Source organism: Periplaneta americana, chromosome 16, assembly GCF_040183065.1.
Source record: "Periplaneta americana isolate PAMFEO1 chromosome 16, P.americana_PAMFEO1_priV1, whole genome shotgun sequence".
Taxonomy (NCBI): domain Eukaryota; kingdom Metazoa; phylum Arthropoda; class Insecta; order Blattodea; family Blattidae; genus Periplaneta; species Periplaneta americana.
This window is the reverse complement of record NC_091132.1, coordinates 152,458,347-152,481,927: the sequence shown is the minus strand read 5'-3', so window position 1 is coordinate 152,481,927 and position 23,581 is coordinate 152,458,347. Positions and strand designations below refer to the sequence as shown.

At 38.4% G+C, this 23,581-nt stretch overlaps 1 protein-coding gene across 1 annotated transcript in view; it reads left to right on the top strand.

Annotated features, from left to right (window-relative positions):
* The window catches only part of LOC138691359 (zinc finger protein ZFP2-like), a 36,076-nt gene extending 17,567 nt beyond the window's left edge, over positions 1-18,509 (top strand). Inside the window, exons 4-5 of the mRNA XM_069813264.1 lie at positions 860-942; positions 10,266-18,509. Coding sequence (XP_069669365.1) covers positions 860-942; positions 10,266-11,157 — 975 coding nt within the window. The 3' untranslated portion in view covers positions 11,158-18,509. The remainder of the gene's footprint in view (positions 1-859; positions 943-10,265) is intronic.
* Positions 18,510-23,581: the final 5,072 nt, after the last annotated feature.

Here is a 23,581-nt window from a genome sequence, read left to right as displayed (position 1 = left end):
CTCGCTTACTAACTTTTTCTTTCGTCACAAGTGCCAAAAAGATCTGCGACACTTATAGGTAAATTAGCAGTTTGTGTCGTCTAAGGGACCCCATATTCTACTGAGGCTTTTCTAATTAATTTTCATGATTTTACAGGTTTTTGCCACATTAAGTAGATACATTGGATTGTAATTGCAGTTCATATTCTAGCTTCTTTGTATATAAAATTAGGTAGAGAAGCGTAACTTGGTAAAAAAAAAAATTAATCCCAACCATAAATCACCAGCTTCTTCCATTATATCCGCGTGATCAGAGCGACCTTCCGAAACAATACTACATTGAAAAGTGCACAAAATATAAACGGAAATATTTGTATGTCTAATATTTCACACTAATCCTTTAGAAACTCTTGTGAAATTAAATATTTTGTTACATACCCTATTCATAAAATATGTAGTGAAGTATAGTACAAGTTATCTGCAAGAATTTTCCAATACAGAAATGTAGGACACCTCGTAAACCCTCTCGCTAATCAACGCAGTGAGTTGCGCGTGATTTAAATATCGCTTCTTGCTGGCAAATTATCTTTCTTAGAAACAGTGTCAGCAAAGGTTTGAAATTACCAGCAACATCTGTGCACCTTTTCTTTGTTAAGAAAAACAACTTGTCGGTTTCATAACATTATATAAGATTCACCTCCGTTTTATGGTAGTTCATTCAGTAATTTGTTCATAAGGAACAAAAATATACCATAACAAATTTGGCCCATAAATTGTCTTCTGTTATTTGAAATTCTACTAGGATCCAAGACGATTTAAATATAGCTATGTGGTATTTAACACCAATGCTCTTTTTTCTTTATTTACTCTCTATTTTTAGGATGAGTGGCGTGAATTGGACACAGTGAAAGAGGAGCTGAAGGTGGAAGTAACAGTAGAGGAGAATGAGGTTTTGACCGAAAGGTGAGTGTGTCCCGCCCACTCTGCACTTCGCCCTTTCTTTTAGGCTTCATTATAATGATTCCATATGACATTAATGTGTAATGTGTTAAACATTATCTACAATATGACTGTAAGTGACTGTTGTTCATATAAATGGTTCAACGTATGAGCCATTCAGAGCAAAAGTGGTGTAAGCCAAAATTGGATAATGAAGTGTCATTCTTGCTTTCCACTGACTACTAATAGTTTAAATAAAGTGAATATTAACTGCTACTTTGCGCTGTATTTTATAGAATGTTTACTTCGACCTTCATTACCCATTCATGACTTACACCACTTCTGCTCTGAACGGCTCATATTTTGATTCAGAAATGACGTAAGATACCTTAAAATTATCACTACTATTAATGATACACGGATGATATGTCCACTTTTTTATGTTCACAGACAAAATATCCATCTTTTTACGCCCACAGTCAAATATCCATTTTTTTCTGTCCTTTACATTAAATTCCATTAATTTATAGGTGCAGTACATTACAGGTCCATTTGTAGTTGTGTCCACAGATGGTTTGTCCATAATTTAAAAGATCTACAAATCTGAAGTAATAACCAACTTAAAAAATCATTAGTCATTAGTCATGTCAACCAGCTGTACATTATTTTAGAATTTTAATATTACATAATAACTGTAATTGTAGCATGTTTATTCAATTATAAAAATACCATTAATTTGCTTCATTATCGTTTTCATCATAAGGAAGTTCTTCTGCATACAGTTTCAACCAATAACTAATGCCTCTAAGATATCTGTTGTCACCGTTTTTTCTATATACCGGTACATGGTAATTTCGCACCATTTCCTCAATGTGTCTTGAATTTAAAACATAGAACGTGTTTATGGGACGATGTTTTGCCATTTTACCTGCCATTGATTTATTAATAACTGATTGTCATTTTGGTCCTTCTGCAAGATTTCGATGAACTTCCCTGTGTTAGCATGATGAGTTGCTATACATTTTTAAAATTTGGATTGCCATCCTTCTATTGTATTAATTGTCTTATGAGTCCCATTCAAGACTAGGTTATAAACATTCCAGATATGCGGAGGAAAGCGAGGCAACACCTCTCATCTTCCACCTTTGACAGGTATCCCTCTTACGAAGGTCCTTTCTATGTATAATGGTAAATCTAATACTGATTCCTCTACACCATCAGAAACTTCATCAAATGTATTCACAATATGATCCATTGGTATGGAAGGTATGGACATTAACTTTCGAATGCTATTTCTTACTCTATCATTTTCCCTATTATTATAAGTAACCTTTAATTCAAGTTGAACAACATGACGCCAAATGGCCTGACAGAAGGGGAAAAGACAACCTTCTATTTCTGTTCTGTAAGATGTATTATGGACATTATAATTAATTGACAGTAAAAGTCATTGTATATAATATAATCGACAAAATTTCTTGTGGACATATTTGTTTGTGGATTAAATGTCCATGGACGTTATGTTCAATGGACAAAACGCTTGTGAACATAACGTGATTATGGGACATTTTTTTTTTCTTTAGAGTTGATGACATAACTGTAGTGGACCAATCATCCTGAAACCTGACTACAAGCCCACCACTATCTCCTGTGCTACTACTCCCACTGCTGTTGCCTTTTCATTGTCCTATAGAACTATGAAATTATTTGCAATCCAACCGTGTTCTATTTCTTTGCGCATGTGCGTCCATTCTTTTGGTTTGATTTATTTAATATCATTTTCTGTTTTCTCCAATCACATTTTTTTTGCCACCTACTTTGTAATTTGCGCCTGTACCACACTTAATGGCGAACACATGCCAGTCTTTTTTTAACAGTGCTGCTGTAACAGACACTTTGTGTATCTCTTTGTGTCCGTCATTTATTCTTATTCTCCAAATATGAAGATCTTTCTGTAATTATGGTTCAGTGTTATTTTATTTTATGCATTTATTATTGTTTGTAATTGTGACGCTTACTTATCCCAATTTAAAAATGAACAGTATTAGAATCGAAGATAATTATTTTAATTTCTTTTCTTTTAGGCCTAACAAAGTCTCATTGCCTTATTTTTACACTGTTAATATTTCCACTTTTTCACCAATCCCATGTAAACATTAGCAAATCTATCACATGATGAAAGTTTTGCCTTGAACTGTTAGATGTATAGATATTTGAATTATTCTCTAAATTCTACAATTTCTGAAGTTCAGTCTTCTTGGCTGATGTTATACCGCCAGCATTCCATTGTAAGATGTTTAGTTGATTCTGTACCATTAAAGTAGTCCCCGCCCAGAGATCCGATTGGGGGACTATTTTACCTCCGGATAATTTTACCTTAATGATACTCATTTCATATTGGAGTGGTTAAATGGCAAGATGTAGCCGATTTAAGTGAACACCATATTTTAACGTTTTGGTGGCTACTTCATTCACACACAACCCCCAGAATGTCTGGAGGACCACACCTGCTGTTGGTCGACGGATCCATTGGACCCAGCTGGGAGATCTTGTTGATCGCCAGCTTTCCCTCCTTAAGCCACTGGAGGACGATTTTAGTGCCATAGCAGGTCAGCACTAGGAACAGAAAAATAGAAAGAGGAGGAAGGAAAGGGAAATGAACCCTAGGCCTCGAATGCTCTAATGCCATCAGGGTCGAAGAAAGTAAGAGTTCAGTCAGAGGACTGGATAGGAAAGGGTAAAGAGGGAATTAGGTATTGAATAGAGGAAAATTATACCAAATTCAGTCATTAACTCATCAAGCTGACCAGTGCTAATTGATGAGTAGCCCCTCCCTTTAGTTCAGCTTGTAAAATTATGCTTACTAACAGCTGCACCAGGGGAAGGTAGGGATGGGACGTTGGGTATTTGTCCAGGTTGGTTCCTTAAAGCCTTCAATGGGAAGGATTAATGGCTCTCCCCCCTGTATCCGACAGATACCCTTTTGCAGCTAAATTACTAAAACTCCAGAAATTAGGTATCTCCAGCAATATGTTCAGATGGATATCAGAATTCCTTAGTCAAAGATTCATTGCCACTAAATTCAATAACTCACTTTCTAGTTACAGACAAACATATCGAGGTCTACCTCAGGCGCTGTCCTCAGCACAACTTTATTCAATATTTATATAAATGACTTACCCTCCCTATTAGAGGAATCAAACATGAAAACAGCTCTATTTGCAGATGATATAGTTTTGTGGACTTTCGGATCTTACAGACATAGAGACAAAATTCAAAATTCTGCTCTTAAAGCTCTAAATCAACTACATGAATGGAATGCATCAAATTTGATGACACTCAATTTAAGCAAAAGTAACTGCCAAATATTTTCACTTGGTAAAAAAGAAAGAGAATTCAATATCCAATACAATGGCCAGCACCTTCCTAGGACTTATGAATCCAAATATCTTGGAGTTATTTTCGATAGTAAGTTAACATGGTGCAACCATTTGAAATACATTTCTGAAAAAGCTCGTAAAAGATTCTCCCTTCTAAAAAGACTAGCAGGAAAGAAATGGGGATGCTCTAGGAATACTTTGAACACTACATACAAAATGTTTATACAGCCAGTGCTGACATACTGCGGAGAAATTTTAATTACTTCACCTTTCATAAACGAAATAGAATATGTTCAAAACCAAGCTCTCAGACTCATTACTGGTGGAATCAAAACAACTCCAATAGATTCTATGAGATTCCTCACTAATATTAACAGCATCAAAATGACAATAGAAGAAAAAGCACTGATTCAATATGAAAAACTTATTAGATTACCAGGAAACAATTGGCATTCATACAGTCCTCTCTGTAGATTGAAAACTCAAAAAAGTTTCATATCCATTGTTCAAGAATTAAAACAGGATATCAATATCCCGAATTTAAAAGAAAACTTACAAATTAAACCAAACCCTTTAACTCTATTAAATATAGAATATAATCTAAATTTAACAGAAGAAATACTAAAATCAGAAGTAAACACTGAAATACTAAAACAATTGTCTTTAGAGACAATTAATATTAGGTACCCTCCACAAAACTGGCTTCATTTATACACCGACGGATCCTTGATCTCCAGAGAACAAGGTGCTGGTGCAGGTGTTACGTGCTGTCTCTTCTCACTTTATAGATCTCTTGGGTATTGAACAACAAGTTTTGATGGAGAAATCATTGCAATAAGTGAAAGTCTCAGGAATCTTCTATGCCACATCAATAAATTTAAAAATGCAGTTATATTGTTAGACTCCAAAGCAGCTATTCTATCAATAGTCTCTAAACACACACCTTCATCTTAAACAGCAGAAATAACTAAAATGCTCTCTCAATTAAAGAATAAAAGAATTGTATTCCAATGGATACCATCCCATTGTGGAATCCTGGGAAACGAGAATGCGGATGCTTTAGCAAAGAAGGGCAGCATTGCTACTTACAGACCTGTTACTAAATCTGCATATTACTCTGTGAAAAGATTTATTAAATCTACATACTTAGACTTCAACAAGCAACATTTGATAACTCAATCCCAAGGGAAAAAATGGAACTCTCTGCATCAAAATCCACAGTTAATTCCCGATTTACCACGAAAATCGTCTGTAGCTGCATTTAGATTGGCAACAGGCCATGATTGTTTGGCCAAACACCTGCATAGAATTGGAATATATCAGTCCCCTAACTGCCCATTGTGCAACTCAAACCAAGAAATGGATTCGGAACATCTCAAAATCTGTGCTTCATTGGCTGGCCATGATAATATCTTTGAAAAATATTGGAGTGCAAGAGGTCAAATGACTTTATTGTCAAACGCCTGGCATTAGAAAACAACAACAACAATTTCTAAAGTATTTGTGTATTGTGAGTACATGAAGCGTGGAAGCAGCACATCTATAAAAGTATACATCTCATTAATATTAATACATATTTTTGTTCGTTATTTTGTTATGACTTTCAAGCTTGATATTATAATGAAAGTAGAGGAGATAAATCGAAGATTTTGGTATATAATGTATTCGTTTCGTACACTCCTTATGGAGAAATGTAGAAATATCTTTCATAAGAAATGTCCGTTCAAAAGAAACCAAATACCTGGAAATGTACAAAAACTTGCCCAGACATGTTCAAACATTTTTAACAAGAGCCAGACCAGGTCAGATTGTCACACAATTGCACCTAACCGATTTCACCTTTCTGATAATCCTACTTGTCTGTGGTGTAATAATCATGATGAAGATCTGGAACACATTCTTTTATACTATCCATCCATAAACTACAAAAGAGTAAATTAAAATCATCAGTACCAGTTGCAGACGACACAGCCCTGCAGTATATATTGACTACACCCCACCTCTGCCTATTAGTAACAGGCATCTATAATGAACACTTATCAAAATACCCCCCATTTCTCATGAAAAACGAGAACTGAAAAGACTACAGTGGACTATAGTGGACTTTATGTTGTCAGCAAACAGCTGGATACATTAAGAAGATTTATTGATTGATTTCATAAGAATGAAAAATATGACCCTTAGTCAATCTTAGAAAATTTCTGAAGTAATTCTAGTGCAGACAGTGGCCACTTTCCTCCATTGCGTGACATTTTCCAGTTCCACTGTTCAATCTTATGCAGACTTCACTTTAAACTACTATAGATACTGAAATTCGACATCGCTTAGGACTCGATCAGTACTTTGTCAGAGTTAGAATTCTTTATGATAATTCTTCTGACGTGCCCTTCAGATTTCACTATCATCATCGTGATAATTCTTCTGTTTCATACATCCTGTGACTTTAGATCATTAATCAGTTTTGGTAGGATTCTTATTGTGCTCTGCTGTAGCAATTGTTCTGAATAGTTTGATTACTTTCTCCTGCCTCTTTGTTTTCTGTCATTATGAATGGGGCCTAGGAAAATCTCTATATTCTTCACACTCATGATTCTGTTAAATTTAGGAAGCAGCTTCCTTTCATTTGCTTCATTCCTTGCAGATTCACTGATTATTACTAAATTGGAACACCAATTAAGTTTTTGTTTTACGACTATGTTCCACTTCCTTTCACGCTCCATTACACTGGCGGCCAAACTAACATAATTATTTAAATTTGATCACTTTTAGTGAATTTGAATATCTCTGTTTTCAAATCATAAGTGTAAAACGGCCATGAGCTCGAAATTAATCAAAATGACTTTTCTTTAAATGTTCTTGTTCAATAAGATCAATTGATGAATGAAATAATTCAACTACAATGCTTCCAGGACAATACGTCCACAGCAGTATGCCATCAGACAATTTGTCCATTATCTCACGTCCACAGCGATTTTGCCCAAGGAAATTAGTCCAGCAAACATTTCGTCCTCCAAAAAATTTGTCAATTAATATTTCCATCAAGAATTATTGTGTCCATAATTTTTTCCCAGTTTTTCTTTGTCCACTAGTTTCTGTGTCAACTAAATACTTTGTTCTCGAATATTTTGTTCATTTTTGGGTAACAGGTACTTCCATTATACAATTTAAAAAAGAACGGTTGCTATGGAAATGTATTTAATTATTTTGTACCATAATAATATTCAATTCTATGGAAATATTTAGTTCATTGGTTCAGTATTAAATTTTGAAGTAAGTGAAATACATTTAAAATGGCTTATTTGATAACAACCGTAAGAGGGCAGGACATGCTTGTCCACAACAATTATACTTACCACTTACATTCACATTCACATTATTATTATTATTATTATTATTATTATTATTATTATTATTATTATTATTATTATTATCGTCATCATGATAATTATTATCATTATTATTATTATTATTATTATTATTATTATTATTATTATTATTATTATTATTATTATTGGTAACTGGCTGTTGTACAGCACATTAAATATAAGTAAATAAAAATGAATTATTATTATGATTATTATTGTTGTTATTATGATTGCTATTATAATTGTTATTATTGTTATTATTGTTATTACTACTACTACTACTGCTACTACCACCACCACCACCACCACCACCACCACCACCACCACCACCACCACCACCAGAAACCATTTATGCATATGGACAATCAGGGATATTGGACACACTGTACTGGACGAGACAATAAAATGGACAACTTAATAAGGAGAACAAAGATAAATGTAGGACATAATAAAATTTGGACCAAACTTTCAGAGGACAAAATAGCACAATGGACATTTAAACTGTGGACGAAATAATAGTGGACATAAAACACCAGAAGACAAAAAAATACAGTGGACAGAATATGAAAGGGACATACGGAATAAGGAACGAAATATCTGGGAACCAACTACATAAGTTTAGAAGAAATTATTTCATACTTGATTCATTCTATCTTGGCTACGAATATTCCAAGTTCAAACAACTTTCCCGCTGCAAGGAAATGTTCCATAATCATTATGACGAAATGTCCCTTGAAAAGTTGTGCACGGTAAGGCAGTGTAAAATAATTTAAATACAAAACACGATCTGCAGTGCAGAACAAATAGCTGTTGAGAATCACTCAAAATCTACATTTCAGCAGACTTCTGCTGCTGAGTGACGCAAATTCATACTGCGACACTATTTACAAATCTTTATATATATTCGGCCTGTATAGGCAAAAAAATTCTTTTTCTGCAATAGTGCGTAATGTTGCATTTTACCCACTGTTATCAATGCGTAAAGTGAACCTTTAAAACACTAGTGCACAAAAAGTAAGTAAGCACTTTATGCATTGATATCCATTTCATACACTCCCAAAGAGAATGCGATATTCAATATACAAAATTCATTCGGTAATGTATTACTTCGATCTTTCATGACATAAATATTACACTTAAGACAAATAAGTATTCAAATTGCTCCATTCATTGTATTCCTTGTGTCAGTCTTGATATTGTTAAGATTTTAATGTGTGTGTTCTTTATGCTATTCACTGTTACTCAGACTCGTGTATGATTCGGTTGAAATGAAATAAATTAATTCAATAAATAAGTATTTACATAAATGAGTGAAATAAATTGAATAATAAAATTAATCTAACCCTTAAATAATTGAATACTTAAAGGGTTAGGTACAGCTTACAGTGTAAAATTTTTGGAAATATTCAACATTTTTTTCCTCCATTACTGTATCTTGTACAATAATGAAAATTAGTAGTCTGTATCTAAAACTCTGTTCTGCTAAACGATAAAAATATTTTTACGATTTAAAAAATTATTTATTTTTTAAAATGATTAATTAAATCGCAAACTTACTAGTGTTAAATTATATAACCACGTGTGGCTTACAGCTGTTTCGGTGCATCATTCACACCATCATCAGAGCCTATTAGATCCCGGCGTCATCTCGAATTCGCTGCCTGTTGTAGGGGTGCGTTTGCGTGTTGAAAAGTGGAGTCGCAAACGCACCCCTACAACAGGCAGCGAATTCGAGATGACGCCGGGATCTAATAGGCTCTGATGATGGTGTGAAGGATGCACCGAAACAGCTATAAGACACACGTGGTTATATAATTTAACACTAGTAAGTCTGCCATTTAATCAATCATTTATATTTAAGTTTTAAAAGTAGTGTACGCAAGACTCAAGTATGGATTTATATTTTGTTTTCAAAATTAAAAATGTTGGCAGTTCACTGTGCACCGATAAAGCATTTGTCTCGAAACTCAAAAACTATCCAACATTCTGTGATGAATTTTTTTTGTATATATTTATGTATGTCATATCTACAATATGATACAAAATCACTTCTCTACCTTTCATAGATTTTCTGATAAAAAATAAATTCATTTTAAAAAATGGTTAGATATCAGTATTTTCTTCTAACACAAAATAAATATATATTATTTATTAAGGAATGTAGCTTGTAAACATGAGTTTCAGCAATAGAATAAAAAAAGAGAGAACGTGAAAATGTTAAGAAGTTTATGACATGAGGGAAACGCTTCATCACAGCATACTGAACTGCCACCATTTTTAATTTTGAAAAAAGAAAAAAATATATATAATTATTTTTAAATCGTAAAAATATATTCTTTTTTCATATAGCAGGACAGTGTTTTACACCTACCAATTTTCATTACTGTAGAAGATACAGGAATGGAGGAAAACGTGTTGCGTATTTCCAAAACTTTTACTGCTGTAAGCTGTACCTAACCTCTTAAAATAATGAAATAAATTAAACAAGATATATAAATGTTCTAGACAAATAAAATAAATTTCAGTACACTAAATTAATTATATAAGTAGAGGTATGTGTCCTGTTACTATCTTATAGATTCATGTCATATTTTGATCATAGGATTGTACCTACATATGAGAGGACTGTATTATCTGAGTTCGACAGTCTTGCAGACGAAGACAGTGCGACAGTGTTTGAGACTCCGAAAAACTCACTTTCATCGGAAAAGCCTGTGCGGACTCATACAGGTAGGAAACAATTGAATTGCAACGTGTGTAAGAAACGTTTCTTGAATTTGGCGAAACTGAAAATCCATTTACGTAAAAACACAGGGGAGAAGCCTTTCAAATGCGATCTGTGCGGAAAGTGTTTCTCGCAGTCTGGGAACCTAATGACTCATGTTAGTCAGCATACGGGCGAGAAACCATTCCAATGTGATGAATGTGGTAAATGTTTCGCTTTATCGAGTTTGTTATCAAGCCATAAACTCATTCATTCAGGGGAGAAGCCTTTCAAATGTGATTTTTGTGGTAACCATTTGCCTAATAAGAGAATTTTAAGGAGACATGTACGCAAGCATACAGGCGAAAAACCATACAATTGCGGTATCTGTGGAGAATCTTTTTCGGAGTCTTACACCCTAAAATGTCATGAACGCAGGCACACAGGCGAGAAACCATTCAAGTGCGATGCCTGTGGTAAGTGTTTTTCGCAATCCGGTGCCTTAAAAATCCATGAACGCCAGCACACAGGCGAGAAGCCATTCAAATGCCTTGTTTGTGGTAAGTGTTTCTCGACGTTAGGTGGCCTCAAATGCCATGAACGCCATCATACAGGTGAAAAACCGTTCAAATGCCTTGTCTGTGGTAAGAGTTTTTCACAATCGTGTACATTAAAAAAACATGAACGCCGGCATACAGGCGAGAAACCGTTCAAATGCGATGTTTGTGGTAAGTGTTTCTCGCAATCGGGTACTCTGAAAAACCATAAACGTCTGCACACAGGCGGGTAACCATTGAACTGCAATGTCTGTGGTAAGTGTTTTTCGATGTTACACAGCCTTAGAAGGCACGAACGCCAACATACAGGTGAAACCCTTCCAATGTGTGTTCTATTCAACATTTTTCTCAAAACAAGACACTCATAAGTAATCGTGTATTCAAACATACTGGCGAAAAACATCTCAAATATGATAACTGTGATATTAGTTTCTCCCAATCTCGTGCTCTAAAGACCGAATTCATAGTCAACACTTATCGCAAAAAACACCTTAAGCAGTTCCTTATAATCATTTCCTATTCATAAATCCCACTGAAGTGAACACTTATTCAAATAAGGTAGCGTGTCTGCTTACTCAAATATTTCCTCATGCGCATTGTATTCAGCTGATTCAGTATACAATTCATTGAAAAATGAATTCACTGAGTTCCATAATGAAAATGTGTTTCGGCAAAACAAAAGATATATAAGAGATATGGAAAACCTTTAGAGATGTTCTATATAATGATCAACAATTTAAGGGAAGATACCATTTCGACAGGAACTCTTGTGGATATTCTGGTGTCTCTCATTGAAATTCACAATACAAACATGAGGCTCACAGATTTCACCACTGTTGAGAATACTGATTGCTTTGAGATTTTATACCACAGCATCATTTCAGGTAGTTTTAAGTGGCATTTACTTCGAAAAGTATTCATGTCCCAACAAAGTGTTATTTGCATTTGCGTTTGTATTCAACCCAAGGAATAAACTGTTAAAATTTGAGTAATTATACCACTTCTACTTTGTTTACCATAAAAATAAGTGAAAAATAAATTTGAAAGATTTACGTACGGGAATATTTCCGGAGTTTGCAGTAAACTCAACTGCAATTTTGTCCCATGTCAGTTCCTTCTTCGGAGAGAATAATAAGGCCTATTAGATTTTTTACTTTCAACGATATCTTTATATTTTATAACCAGTTGTCTTAGTTCACTTCTTCTTCTGTAAAATGGTTTCTCGACATTTTGTATAATTTTTAGCTATATAATATTTACTTTTGTATCTGTGTACGATAATAATGGCGATTTAACAATTTGAAGGCGCTGGAAAACAATTGAATGTACGAAAGCGCTCACATCTGGCCATGTTGCCATATTTATTTCGATGTCGAGGGAATGCTCAGTGCAAATGAATGAGTAGCGTCTCTGCAATACGGTCTGAAATAAGAGCTAAGGATACGCTCATTACTTAAGTGTTTCCTCATTTTATAAGTGACGACTATGAATTCGACCCTAGAACGTTATAAATGCCGACACGGGCGAGGAACCATTTTAATCTGATGCCTGTGATATGTGTTTGTTATTGTAGCCTATGCTTAAAGGACACAGGGACTGAGTTTTGAAATTTTTAATTTTTTTGATTGATTTATTTCACATTCTGCGGGTTTGTTGGGTCTGTATGTTTAAATAAGAATACCAAATTTCATCAAAATTCATTCCACATATTTTAATGATATTAAATTATATGTGAATTCTAAAAATTCCTGACAGCTTCAGAATTGTTTTACCTTTTAAAAATCTTCTTTGGAGGACTTAAATATTACGGTAAAGAAAACTGCGCATGTATTTTTAAATTTGAGAATTGGTTTATAAGATAAAAATTTTCTTACGAATCATAATTTTTCCTTGACTAAAACACTTTTATTACGTCTTACTACTTTTTACCAATAAAACTGTACGAAAGGACGTCTTTCAACCAATCATGTTTACTTATCGCACAATTTTATCACTTCCCTAGCATGTCTTTAATTCTATCACTTCCATAACATTTGTTTGTTTTTATCACTACCGGAGCATTTGTTTCTTTGTTCAGACTGCAAATTCTTTACGATACTGTAAAACATGCTTTGCGATCGTTTATTTGTTTCGCGCATACGTAGTCTACTGAAAATTGCCGCTTTGTTCAATCGGTTTGGTGAAAGTAACATTAATGAAATAGAATTTTAGTAAGTCAGTTAATATCTATTTTATTGTATTGGAGCACTCTATGTCTTCTAATCTTTATATATTTTCTTCTGTTTTTATTACCTCCCTACCATTTGTTTCTTTTTTTGACATTTCAAACTGCAATTTCTTTACGGTACTATTAAACATACTTTGCGATCGTCGTTTGTTTACAGCATAAACAGTCAACTGAAAATGTTGGCTCCATTCAAACGTTTTGGTGAAGCTAACATTAGTGAAAATTGCAATAAGTCAATATTTTATTGTATTAGAATACTTTATACCTTCTAATCTTGATATATTTTCTTCTAATCGTGTAATAGTCAATTAAATTCCACTTGAGTATTTATTTACTCTAGATAAATCAAAACTTCTAGTGAGATTACTTTTGATAATTTTTTTAATGTTTGTAAGTTAAAAATTCATATCATTAAAAGTTCTTAATGAAGACCTGATTCCATGCAAAGCTTTGTGTATTAAAATATATTGATATTTTTGCAAAGTTTAATGTAAATTGTAGGAAATAGAAGCCGTTAGAAACTTGATTATCCCTCTGATGCGTGACCCTTTTCCCCCCCTTTTAATGTATGACATGGCCCTACGAGACCCGCACTTATTTGCAATGTGAAATACCGTGTTAATTTGAATTGTAATGTAAAATACCGTGTTAATTTGAATCAATATATTTATTTATTTAAATTATACAAAATAGTAACTATTATTACACATAAATTTTACATTGTCATTCAATTTTATTCTCTTAATTATAAATATATACTATTCAGTTTTCAATTTGGAGTCCGGGAGAATTAAATATAAACATTCACATATTAAATTCTCTTTTCATTTTACTTCTAACCTGTTGTCAAGATTTTCACTGTTTACATTGACAGCATAGTACTATGTTCATCCAGAAAGTATGTTCCAATGGCCGATATAGAAAAAAAACATCTGTAAGTAAGAAATATTTATTGCACTATTTACAGATTCACTGGCTACTTCTCAATATAGTCACCACCGTTATTGAGGCATTTATCATACTGGTGCACCAACGTTTGTATGCCTGTGTCATAGGAGTCTGCCGACAATGTCTAGAGCCATGAAGTCACTGCCGTCTGTACCTCATTGGCGTTGTGGAAACGTTTTCCTGCCAGAAAGCACTTCATAAGATGGAAGATATGAAAGTCACTTGGCGCGAGGTCGGGGCTCTGGGGTGGATAGTCTAAGATTTCCGATCCAAACTGAAGCAACAGTTTCCGTGTGGCGTTGACTGTATGGGCTCGTGCATTGTCGTGGAAAAGTGTAATGTATTTTATCAGTATTCCACGTCTCTTGTTCTGGATCGCCTCCTCAGATTTTGCAATGTCTGACAATACTTCTCAGCATTAACTGTAAAAACTCGCATGTGAGCGCAGCACATCGATCCCAGAAGACAGTGCACATGATTTTTTGACAGATATTGTCTGATTGAATTTGGTCCTCACAGGTGAACCACCATGCAGCCAATGCATGAATTGTTTTGTTTTTGGTGTGGCATGTGACAACCAAGTGTCATCCGCGGTGACAACATTATTGAGAAACTCGTCAGCTTTCTCTGCGTACTGCTGGAGGAATGTTAATGCTGCTGCCAGACGTTTGGTTTTGTGTTCGTTTGTCTGCTACTTTGGCACCCATCTTGCACACACTTTCCTAAAACCAAGCCACTGGGAGACGATTTCGTGCACCAGTGAGCGAGACATCTGGGGGAATTGACCAGAGAGTTCCGAAATTGTGAAGTGCCGATTCTGCAAAACTGCTTGCCGTACACTTTCCATCAGTTCTGGCATCATCAGGGACGGTCGGCCACTACAGTCTTCATCGTGCACATTGGTTCAGCCTTCAGTGAATTGCCTACACCATCGTCTGAGCATACTGTCGCTCATAATGTCGGTTCCGTACACGTTGCAGAACTGGCAATGGATCTCTGCTAGAGATTGCTTCTGAGCGTGCAGAAATCCGATAACTGCACGAATCTCGAAGTTGGCGGGAGACAATATCAGTGGTGCCATTTTGTCCTAGCACTGTGCAATAACTACTACCGTCGCAAGACTGAAAGTGCACTGAATTATTTCCACATATCCCCTTCTACTGCTACGCATGCGAATTCTCGTCCAACTAGTCATGTCATCTCTGGACGTGATTGGAACATACTTCCTGGATGAACCTCATACCATACTTATACTCTGCGCACATTTCTTTTACAGTTAACACAAATTGCTTTGCTTTTCCTGTCTTTTTTTACTGGACATTTGTAATATCTTTTCCTCTTTCCACCTTGGTTCCATTGCTGCTATGGCTCTGGAAATGCAATTCCACAGATAACCATAGCTTCTTTGATACTCTTCTGTAGATATACATATGTTCAGGCTTCTACCTTCCATATGTGGCATAATTAGTTCTTTGGCCAGCTCTTTGAGAAATATTCTTCCCTTAGATGACGTCTTACCACAAATTTCTGGATGTTGGCTTTCATATATCAGAAATAAATTTACACAGGCTGCTTCCAACAGGTTGTAAAATAACACACATGGCCATCTCTTTGTTTTACATAGCATTGTGTAATTTCTCGTCTTGTGATGAAAACAGTCCACACCCCCTTTAGTCTTGTAATAAATATTAATTTCTAGCTTATCACAGATTTATGGAAAATTACACTCTTGTTCTTCTTAGGAATATAACTTACAAGAGTTCACCATGAGAACAAAATTCTGATGAACGAACTGGTCTGGTTTTATGAGCCTGCGTCACTGGTGATATGTCCCTCTTGTCTTTCTTCATGGTGCCGACTAAAGTAAGTCTTTTTCTGAGAAGTTCTTGTGCCAGAGGAACTCATGTAAATTAATTGTCACAAGTCATATTTCTACCAGATACAGATTCATAATATTTTTATTCCATATCTTCCGAGCTTGTTTGGCATGTAACTTACTGTAAAAATGGACAGTTACCTCTGAAAGGAAATAGCCGTTCATCTACGGCCATGCACTCACTGAGCACATACTTCTTGCAGTTCTCGTTGAAAATGCTCCATACATAACGAAAGACAGGCAAACGCTCTGTTTGAAGTCTTTTATCCCACGTCCTCTTGTCATCAAAAAGCAATGCTTTACAAATTGTCTCATAAAGTTAACTGATATGCATGTTCTGTAATGGGGATTGCTATTAGAAGAGCAAAATATTTCTCGCATTGATACATCACAATTCTTCACTACACCAGCTAACACAAGTATTTCAATAAGTGCCTCCAACTTTTGCAGAGGTAATGTTTACGTTTGTTAGGTTTTCCACTCATTTTACAGTGTAATTTGCTTCACTCCCAACAACACACAATTGATCAAACAGTGTCAGATTACGTTTCTGCATAAATATTACATAATTGTATGTAAATAATCACTTACGGGATCTTAGAAGTTTCTCAGAAGTTAATAATTAATACGGGCCTCAATGACCCTTGCTATGTAACAACAGGGTACTGGTAAGAAAACTAACAATTTACAGATAAACCTCAGTCTGGAAAAAATGTCATTTCAGATATTAAATCATAATTAAATTTGTCGACTTGTCACAAGCAGGCAGCCGTTTAGCGCGCAGAATTACAAACCTATAGAAGTTTGATTTCATGACTGGGCCTTTCAGACCCATGTTATGCATCAGAGGGATTGCCCAAAAACGTAATTTTAAGAAAACGCAATTTTTAGTGTTTGTGACATTTTAAAAATCCTCGCCACATCTTCAAAAGTGGTAGGTGGTGGCTAAATATAGGACAGAATATTAAACAAATGTATGAGATAATTATTTATGCAAAGAAAAGAAACATTACTTTTACAATTTTAGCCAGAAATTCTGTTCTAGTGTCCCTTAAAAGCCACGAGCTTCAGCTCCACCATATATGGGAGTAATTTTTCAAATGTGACATCTGTCACTCATTTTACGTAAGTTGAAAACTCAAACCTACTCCTGAAAGCCATTACAATCCGATATCTGTGATAGTTGTTTCTTGTGTAATAAAATATTTGTGAAGTCATGGATGCAGCCGTACAGGTGTGACTGCATTTAAATATACTAATATAAAGTACGGTTTTCCTAGCAGCGCACACATTTTATGTTGCGTATAACCTAAAACGCCAACGTAAAACTGATTACTTAATTCGCTGCGTACAGTGTTTCCCTAGAAACTTCGTAAAACGCAGCTAATGTCGCAGACTCTCTCCAGTTGTGAATGTATTGTGACTTATTCTGCTTTAACCGACACACACTCGACAACAATGTGACTTTTATTCTTAACAATTCACCCTACAACAATGGGTATTGCATTCAACACAGCAATAGAATAGTCGTTATTGCACTCCACACGATGACAATGGCAATACACGAAGTGTATTATTGAGAAGAACAACAATGTAATCCTAATTTCGATTAATGTTCACAATGCACTATGTGCAGAACAAAACTGTCAGTTCTCAGTTCACAATTCGCTCGCCTTGGCTAGTTCTTCTAGCGCACTGTGCGGTTCACTCCACGTCGAACCCAAGTCTTCCAGATGCGGTTCCACTGCACGTCGAACCTAAGTCTTGCAGATGCTCTCGAAGGCTGGTTTCTTTCCTTGCTCGAAGATTCACTTTTAGACTTGAAGACTGAAGACTGACTGACTTCCGAAGACTCCTAGCGCTTTTGTTTATTACACCATAACTTCTGGAATCTTCGATTGGCGTGGCTTTCTGAACCTTCGAGAGAATTCCGCTTCTAGATGTTTCCCTTGCTCTCTCCGCTCCGCGCCGTCACATTAGCCTTCTCCCCTCGCTCCATGCCGCGCTACAGCACCTACCGAAGCTCGAGTTTTCGTTTCCCCGCGCCTACCTTCTCGCTAGATGCGCGCGCAACTCCCTGATGCGACCAGAACATTCGGCAAGCGCGCCACATTGCTCCCTCCTTAGGACTGTGCATCCCAGACAGTCCCTTGGTAAGCCGCTAGTCGGTCCAGGTGCACCACCATCATCTTCCTTCTGGGTTGTCGCTTGATGCGGTACACCACGTCGTTGAACCGAGTTACCAGGCGGTAGGGTCCATCCCAGGCACGGTGCAGCTTCGCCTATTTCCTTTTGGTCCTGGTTGGTCGATACAGCCGCAGTAAGTCGCCCTCCTGGTATCCCGCAGAGTTGACTAATCTGTCGTAGCGCACTTCCATCCTGTCCACAGCCCGGCGATGCTGGTCTTGCTGTTGAAGTTTAACCTTGTGGAAAGCATGCCAAAACGCATTGAAGCCTTGATAAAGAACAAAGGGATGCATACCAAGTACTGACTGTATGTATAACTTACAAATAAAGGTGTTCTATACTTTAAATTGCTTAGTTATTTAAGTATTTCCCATATTCCTCCTATTATTCTAATAATTTTCACTTGTCTCTCCCATTTTAATAAATTTTTAAGATTCACACAGAATTGAATACAGAGACTATAATTCACAGAATTAATACTTATATATGCACAAAACAGATGTATACATTCATTTGAACCTTCACAAAATGTAAACGCAAAGAACAATTTCTTTAAAGCATTTCTTAATTAATTTTTTATGTTTCCAATTGCGCCAACATAATATAATAATTTCTGAATTCCCTTAACAATTGTAAAATAAGAAAAATACCAATGTACCACAATGCTTTCCGGCATTGTTAGTAGTAAATATATCCTACATCAGTATAGTAATATTATATACCAATATTCATCAATTCAATGAATATTTGTGAAGGAACTACTAAAAAAACTTTCAAATTAAGATTATTCTAATAATTTTCACACCTCTGTATATAATGTTCTAGCATGCAGATACTTTTGGCCTAGAACTACTTACGAAAGTATTGAAATGTCTTATTTTTCCTTGTTTCTATTAAAGTAAGAAAAATTATACCCGAATAACACGCAGATATTCATCATTTAAAAAAATATTAATAATCCAGACTCCAATTACATTTACACCTTAAATATAAAAAAGGAAACCAGTAGATAGTATCTGTTCACATGAACTAGCACAGTGAAGCAATATGGTTCAGCGCGCATCAACACGACACACACTCGCCTTACCGAGAGCCAATGATGTTACATAAAGCACTGCCAATATATTCTCTATATATCTGTGATCCTGTCGCTGGCCATCTTGAGGTGCTCTCTAGCCAGTTGATAGACTCCAACTTCTCAGTCAGTTCTGCTACGTAGTCAGTCGCTGGCTGCTCGGCATTGGGTGGTATGTCAAACAGCAGAGTAGAGGGCAGGCGCAGCTCCCTTCCAAAGACCATGTTGGACGGTGTCATCCCTATTGTATCGTGAACCGAAACTTGGTAGGCAAAGAGGAACAGTGGAACTCTGGCATCACAGTCTCACAAATGGCTGGACACAACCTTCCGCAGGTGCTCTTTCACAGTTTTGATGTAGCATTCCACCATGCCGTCGGACTATGGGTGTGGGGGAGTGGTCCTGGTTTTATGCACTCCCAGACGCTCGAACAACTCTCTCATCAGGTTGGATTCGAAGTGCGTCCCTGATCACTATCCAGCTCCCGGGGTACACCTAATCGGCAGTAAAGTTGTCAAGCTGCGTGTCTGCGACCGTTGCCTCTTGGTTTCGAATCGCGTAAACCTCTGGTCATTTTGTGAAATATTCCATGGCTACTAGCAGGTAGTGGTTCCCTCGATCAGTAGCTGGGAACGGTCCAGCAACGTCGATGGCGATTCTCTCAAAAGGAGCTCCTAGGTTGTATTCCTGCATGGCTCCCCTGCTATGTGTACTTGGTCCGCGACTGGCTGCACATATGTCGCACCTTCTGCACCACTGTTCTTTTTCGGTTTTCTGATGGAGCCAGTAGAACCTCTGCCTTAACTTGTTCAATGTCTTGTTGGCTCGCAGGTGGCCACCAGTCACACCAGCATGAGTCCCCTCCAGCACTTCCTTCACCTTGCTTCTGAGTAGGACAAGTTGTTCTAAACGGGTTCTATCATTGCCGACGCCAAAATTTTCTTCAGGATTCTGTCCTTAACCGTCGATGATCCCCAGTAGCTCTTGTAAGTGATGCTACGGCTGGCGATATCGGTCCACACTGGTCTCTGACCGGACTCCACATCACGCAGTAGCTGTCCATTGTTTGGGTTCTCCAACTGCTCCCTCTTTATGGCGGAGTTATCCCATTCTGGGTTCGTCTGGGCTGCGATTGCTCGGACTGCGTGGGCACCATCTCTCTCTTCTACTTTCAGGCCTTGTCTGCAGCCATCCGGTCATGGTCGTCGTGATAGAGCATCAACGTTGGAATGTTTTTCTCCTTTACGGTATTCGGAGGTGAAGTTTTAATCCTGCAGGCGTTGAACCCAACGGGTGGTGTGCCCCACCAGATTCTTGAAGCCTAATAGTCATGTGAGTTCTGAATGGTCTTTCCTCAGATGGAATTTCTGGCCATATAAATATTTGTGTAAATACTTCAGGGCTTCCACAATGGCGACAAGTTCTCTACGGGTCACTCAGTAGTTTCTTTCAGCCATGTGTAGTGTTCGACTGAAGTAGGCAATCACCCTCTCCTGCTCGTCCTGCTCCTGAGAGAGTGCCCCGCCGATGCCTACGTTGCTGGCGTCTGTGTTGAGCATGAACTTCCTTTCAGGGATGGTGTATATGAGTACAGGAGCAGTGCAGAGCGCCTCTTTCAGTGTTTGGAAGGTTGACTCCACCTCATCCGTCCATTGGAATTGTCGTTTCTCCTCGATCAGTTGGGTTAAAGGCTTGGCGAAGTTTACCGTACCCAGCTACGAACCTTCTGTAATAAGTTCAGGCGCCGAGAAAGCGGCGTTACTCCTGCTTGTCCCTCGGTCTTGGCCATCCTCTGACGGCTTCCTACTTCTTCGGGTCCGTGGCAAATCCGTTGGCCCCTACTACGTGCCCAGGGTAGATAACCTTCTTGAACAAATGATATTTCTTCGGGTTCAACTTCAGCCTGTGTTGTCGCAGTCTCTCGAAGACTCTTCAGGTTGGACAGTTGTTCAACGAAGGTGTTGCCGATCACGATGACGTCATCAAGGTTCTGCAGATAGGTGTCGTATGTCAGGCCTCTAATTACGGACTCCATCAGTCTCTGGAATATGGCCGGGGCGTTGCAGAGGCCGAAGGGCAGGACAGTGAACTGCCAAAGTCCCTGGCCTGTAGAGAATGCCGTTTTCTCCTTGTCATCACGACGTAACTTCACCCTGACTTGATATCCAACGTTGAGAATCACTCTGCTCCTGCTAGGGTGTCCAAGGTATCGTCAAAGCAGTCCTACTTGGTGACGTCATTCAGTCTACTGTAGTCCACCCAATAACGGAGGTCCCCATTCTTCTTCACTAGCACCACAGGAATGACAAAGGCCTATCGTATTCCTAGATGACCCCCCTTGCTTTCATGCCCTCCTGTTGGTTTTCAATCTCCTTCTGTTTGGAAAGAAGGACACGTCGATGAGGTTGTCTGATTGGGCGAGCATTTCTGGTGTCGATGCGGTTCTGAACTTTCTCCGTTCTCGCGTAATCATCATCGGACAGACTGAAAACGTCCTGAAACTCTGTTAATAGATCGTGGACTTGTCTTCTTTCTACACTACTTAGATTCTCCGCCAATTCTCGAACCAGCTCTTTTAGTGATGGGTCTAGTTCTCGACGTGGTCAGTGGTCGTTATCACTCACAGACGTGACAGACACTACCAGCTCGACGCTACCTAGTATAGTTCTACGAGGCACCTCGTCCTGATTGGTGACATTCACGACCCTCAACGGTATCACCCACAAGTTTGGGAGTAGGAATCTGGCCACATAGATCCCTTCCATCGGAGTTATTTGCGAATCGAGGAATAGGTTCCTCGTAGACTGTCCATCCAGTCGTGCCGTCACCATCATCTTTCATTCTGCTGGGATTATCACTTGATTCTCCAAGGTGAGTCTGCTGGCCATGAGTTAGTCTTCGGCGTCCCTCAGGAACACTTCGTCCTGACCAAAACGGAATATATGGCGCTGGACGTCCACCGTCACATCGAAAATTCGCATGGCGTCGATTCCCAGGATGACGTTTTCAGTGATGTTGGCGACGAACACCCACATCTCCAGTCTCGTCTTTCTCATGTCAGATCCAGGAGAACCTCTTTCTGGATTGCCATGCTCTCGCCTGAATAAGTACGTAGCTCATATCGGCGAAGTGGCGTCCTCTCAGGTAGGTCATGCACGACTTGTGGCCTGGCGATAGTGAGCGACGCCCCGGTGTCCACCAGTACTCTGCATTGACGGCCTCTTATCCATCCTTCAGGAATCGGCCCATCGTCGCATCTTCTGTTAACCGTCTTCAGGATCCGCCAAGGGGACTAGGATGGCGATCCCGGCGTGCCCCTCCTCGCATCGACCTCTTCTAGTTTTCCTGTCTGTGGCCACATCGGTCGCAGTCCCTCCTTAAGTGGCCAGGTTCGCCGCAGGACCAGCAGGTCGTCGTTGCTCGGGTGACTTCAGTTCGCGTTTCTCGACGTCGGCCGCCGCAACGCTCCTAATGTGCGGTGCTGAGACGTTTGCTGTCAACTTGGCCGCCTCAATCCTGAGGTCCACCGCCAGAGCATCGTTGATGTTGCGATGCTCAGCCAAGAGTAGTTGTCTGATCTTGGGGTCGCGGACTCCGCAGCCGAAAGTGTAGGCCGCCTCTCCAGCGACGAAGCTAGGAGGTAGGCCCCTGAGGGCCTTATGGGCCAGTTCTACTGCCATCGCAAATTCTTGTAGGGACTCGCCTGACTGTTGGACCCTCGTTTTCAGTTGGGTCCTAAATGCTGCCGCAAGTTGATGGTCACCATAACGTCGCTCTAAGGTCTTCATTATCTCTGTGGATGTTCCTTCTTCTGGGACGCTGTGAAGGATCTCCGACGGCTGTCTCTGAAGGGCGGTCAGCAGCTGGGTAGTTTTCTCGGCTAGTGTCCACCCATTATGCACCGCGGTAGCCTCGAACTGGCGTCGGAAAATCGCCCAAGACGTCGTACCGTCGAACGTCGGCGTCTTGACGTTCGATTGTCTGGCTGGAGGCGTTGATTCCACAGGGCCACTATATGGTGTCCGTAATTCTGTGGCCGATTTTCCACTGCTCGTCGAACCTCTTCGGCAATTATCTGTATATGTTTTCTAGCCTGGCGATCCACTAACGCGAGTATGTGCTTGTTTTTCTCAACATGTTGATCCAGCAACTCGTCTTGTCCAGCAACTCACTCGTCTGCTCTTGACGACGCTTGAGAGCGTGTTCTTCTCATGGAGAGAGTAGATCCAACGCATGCTGCATATTGCCAGAACAATTCATGACGCCTTATACCAAACAGCAACAGCATAGGGATCTACTCTAGTCTACTGGACATAAAGTGTGAAATGTTGAAAACAGTGCCTT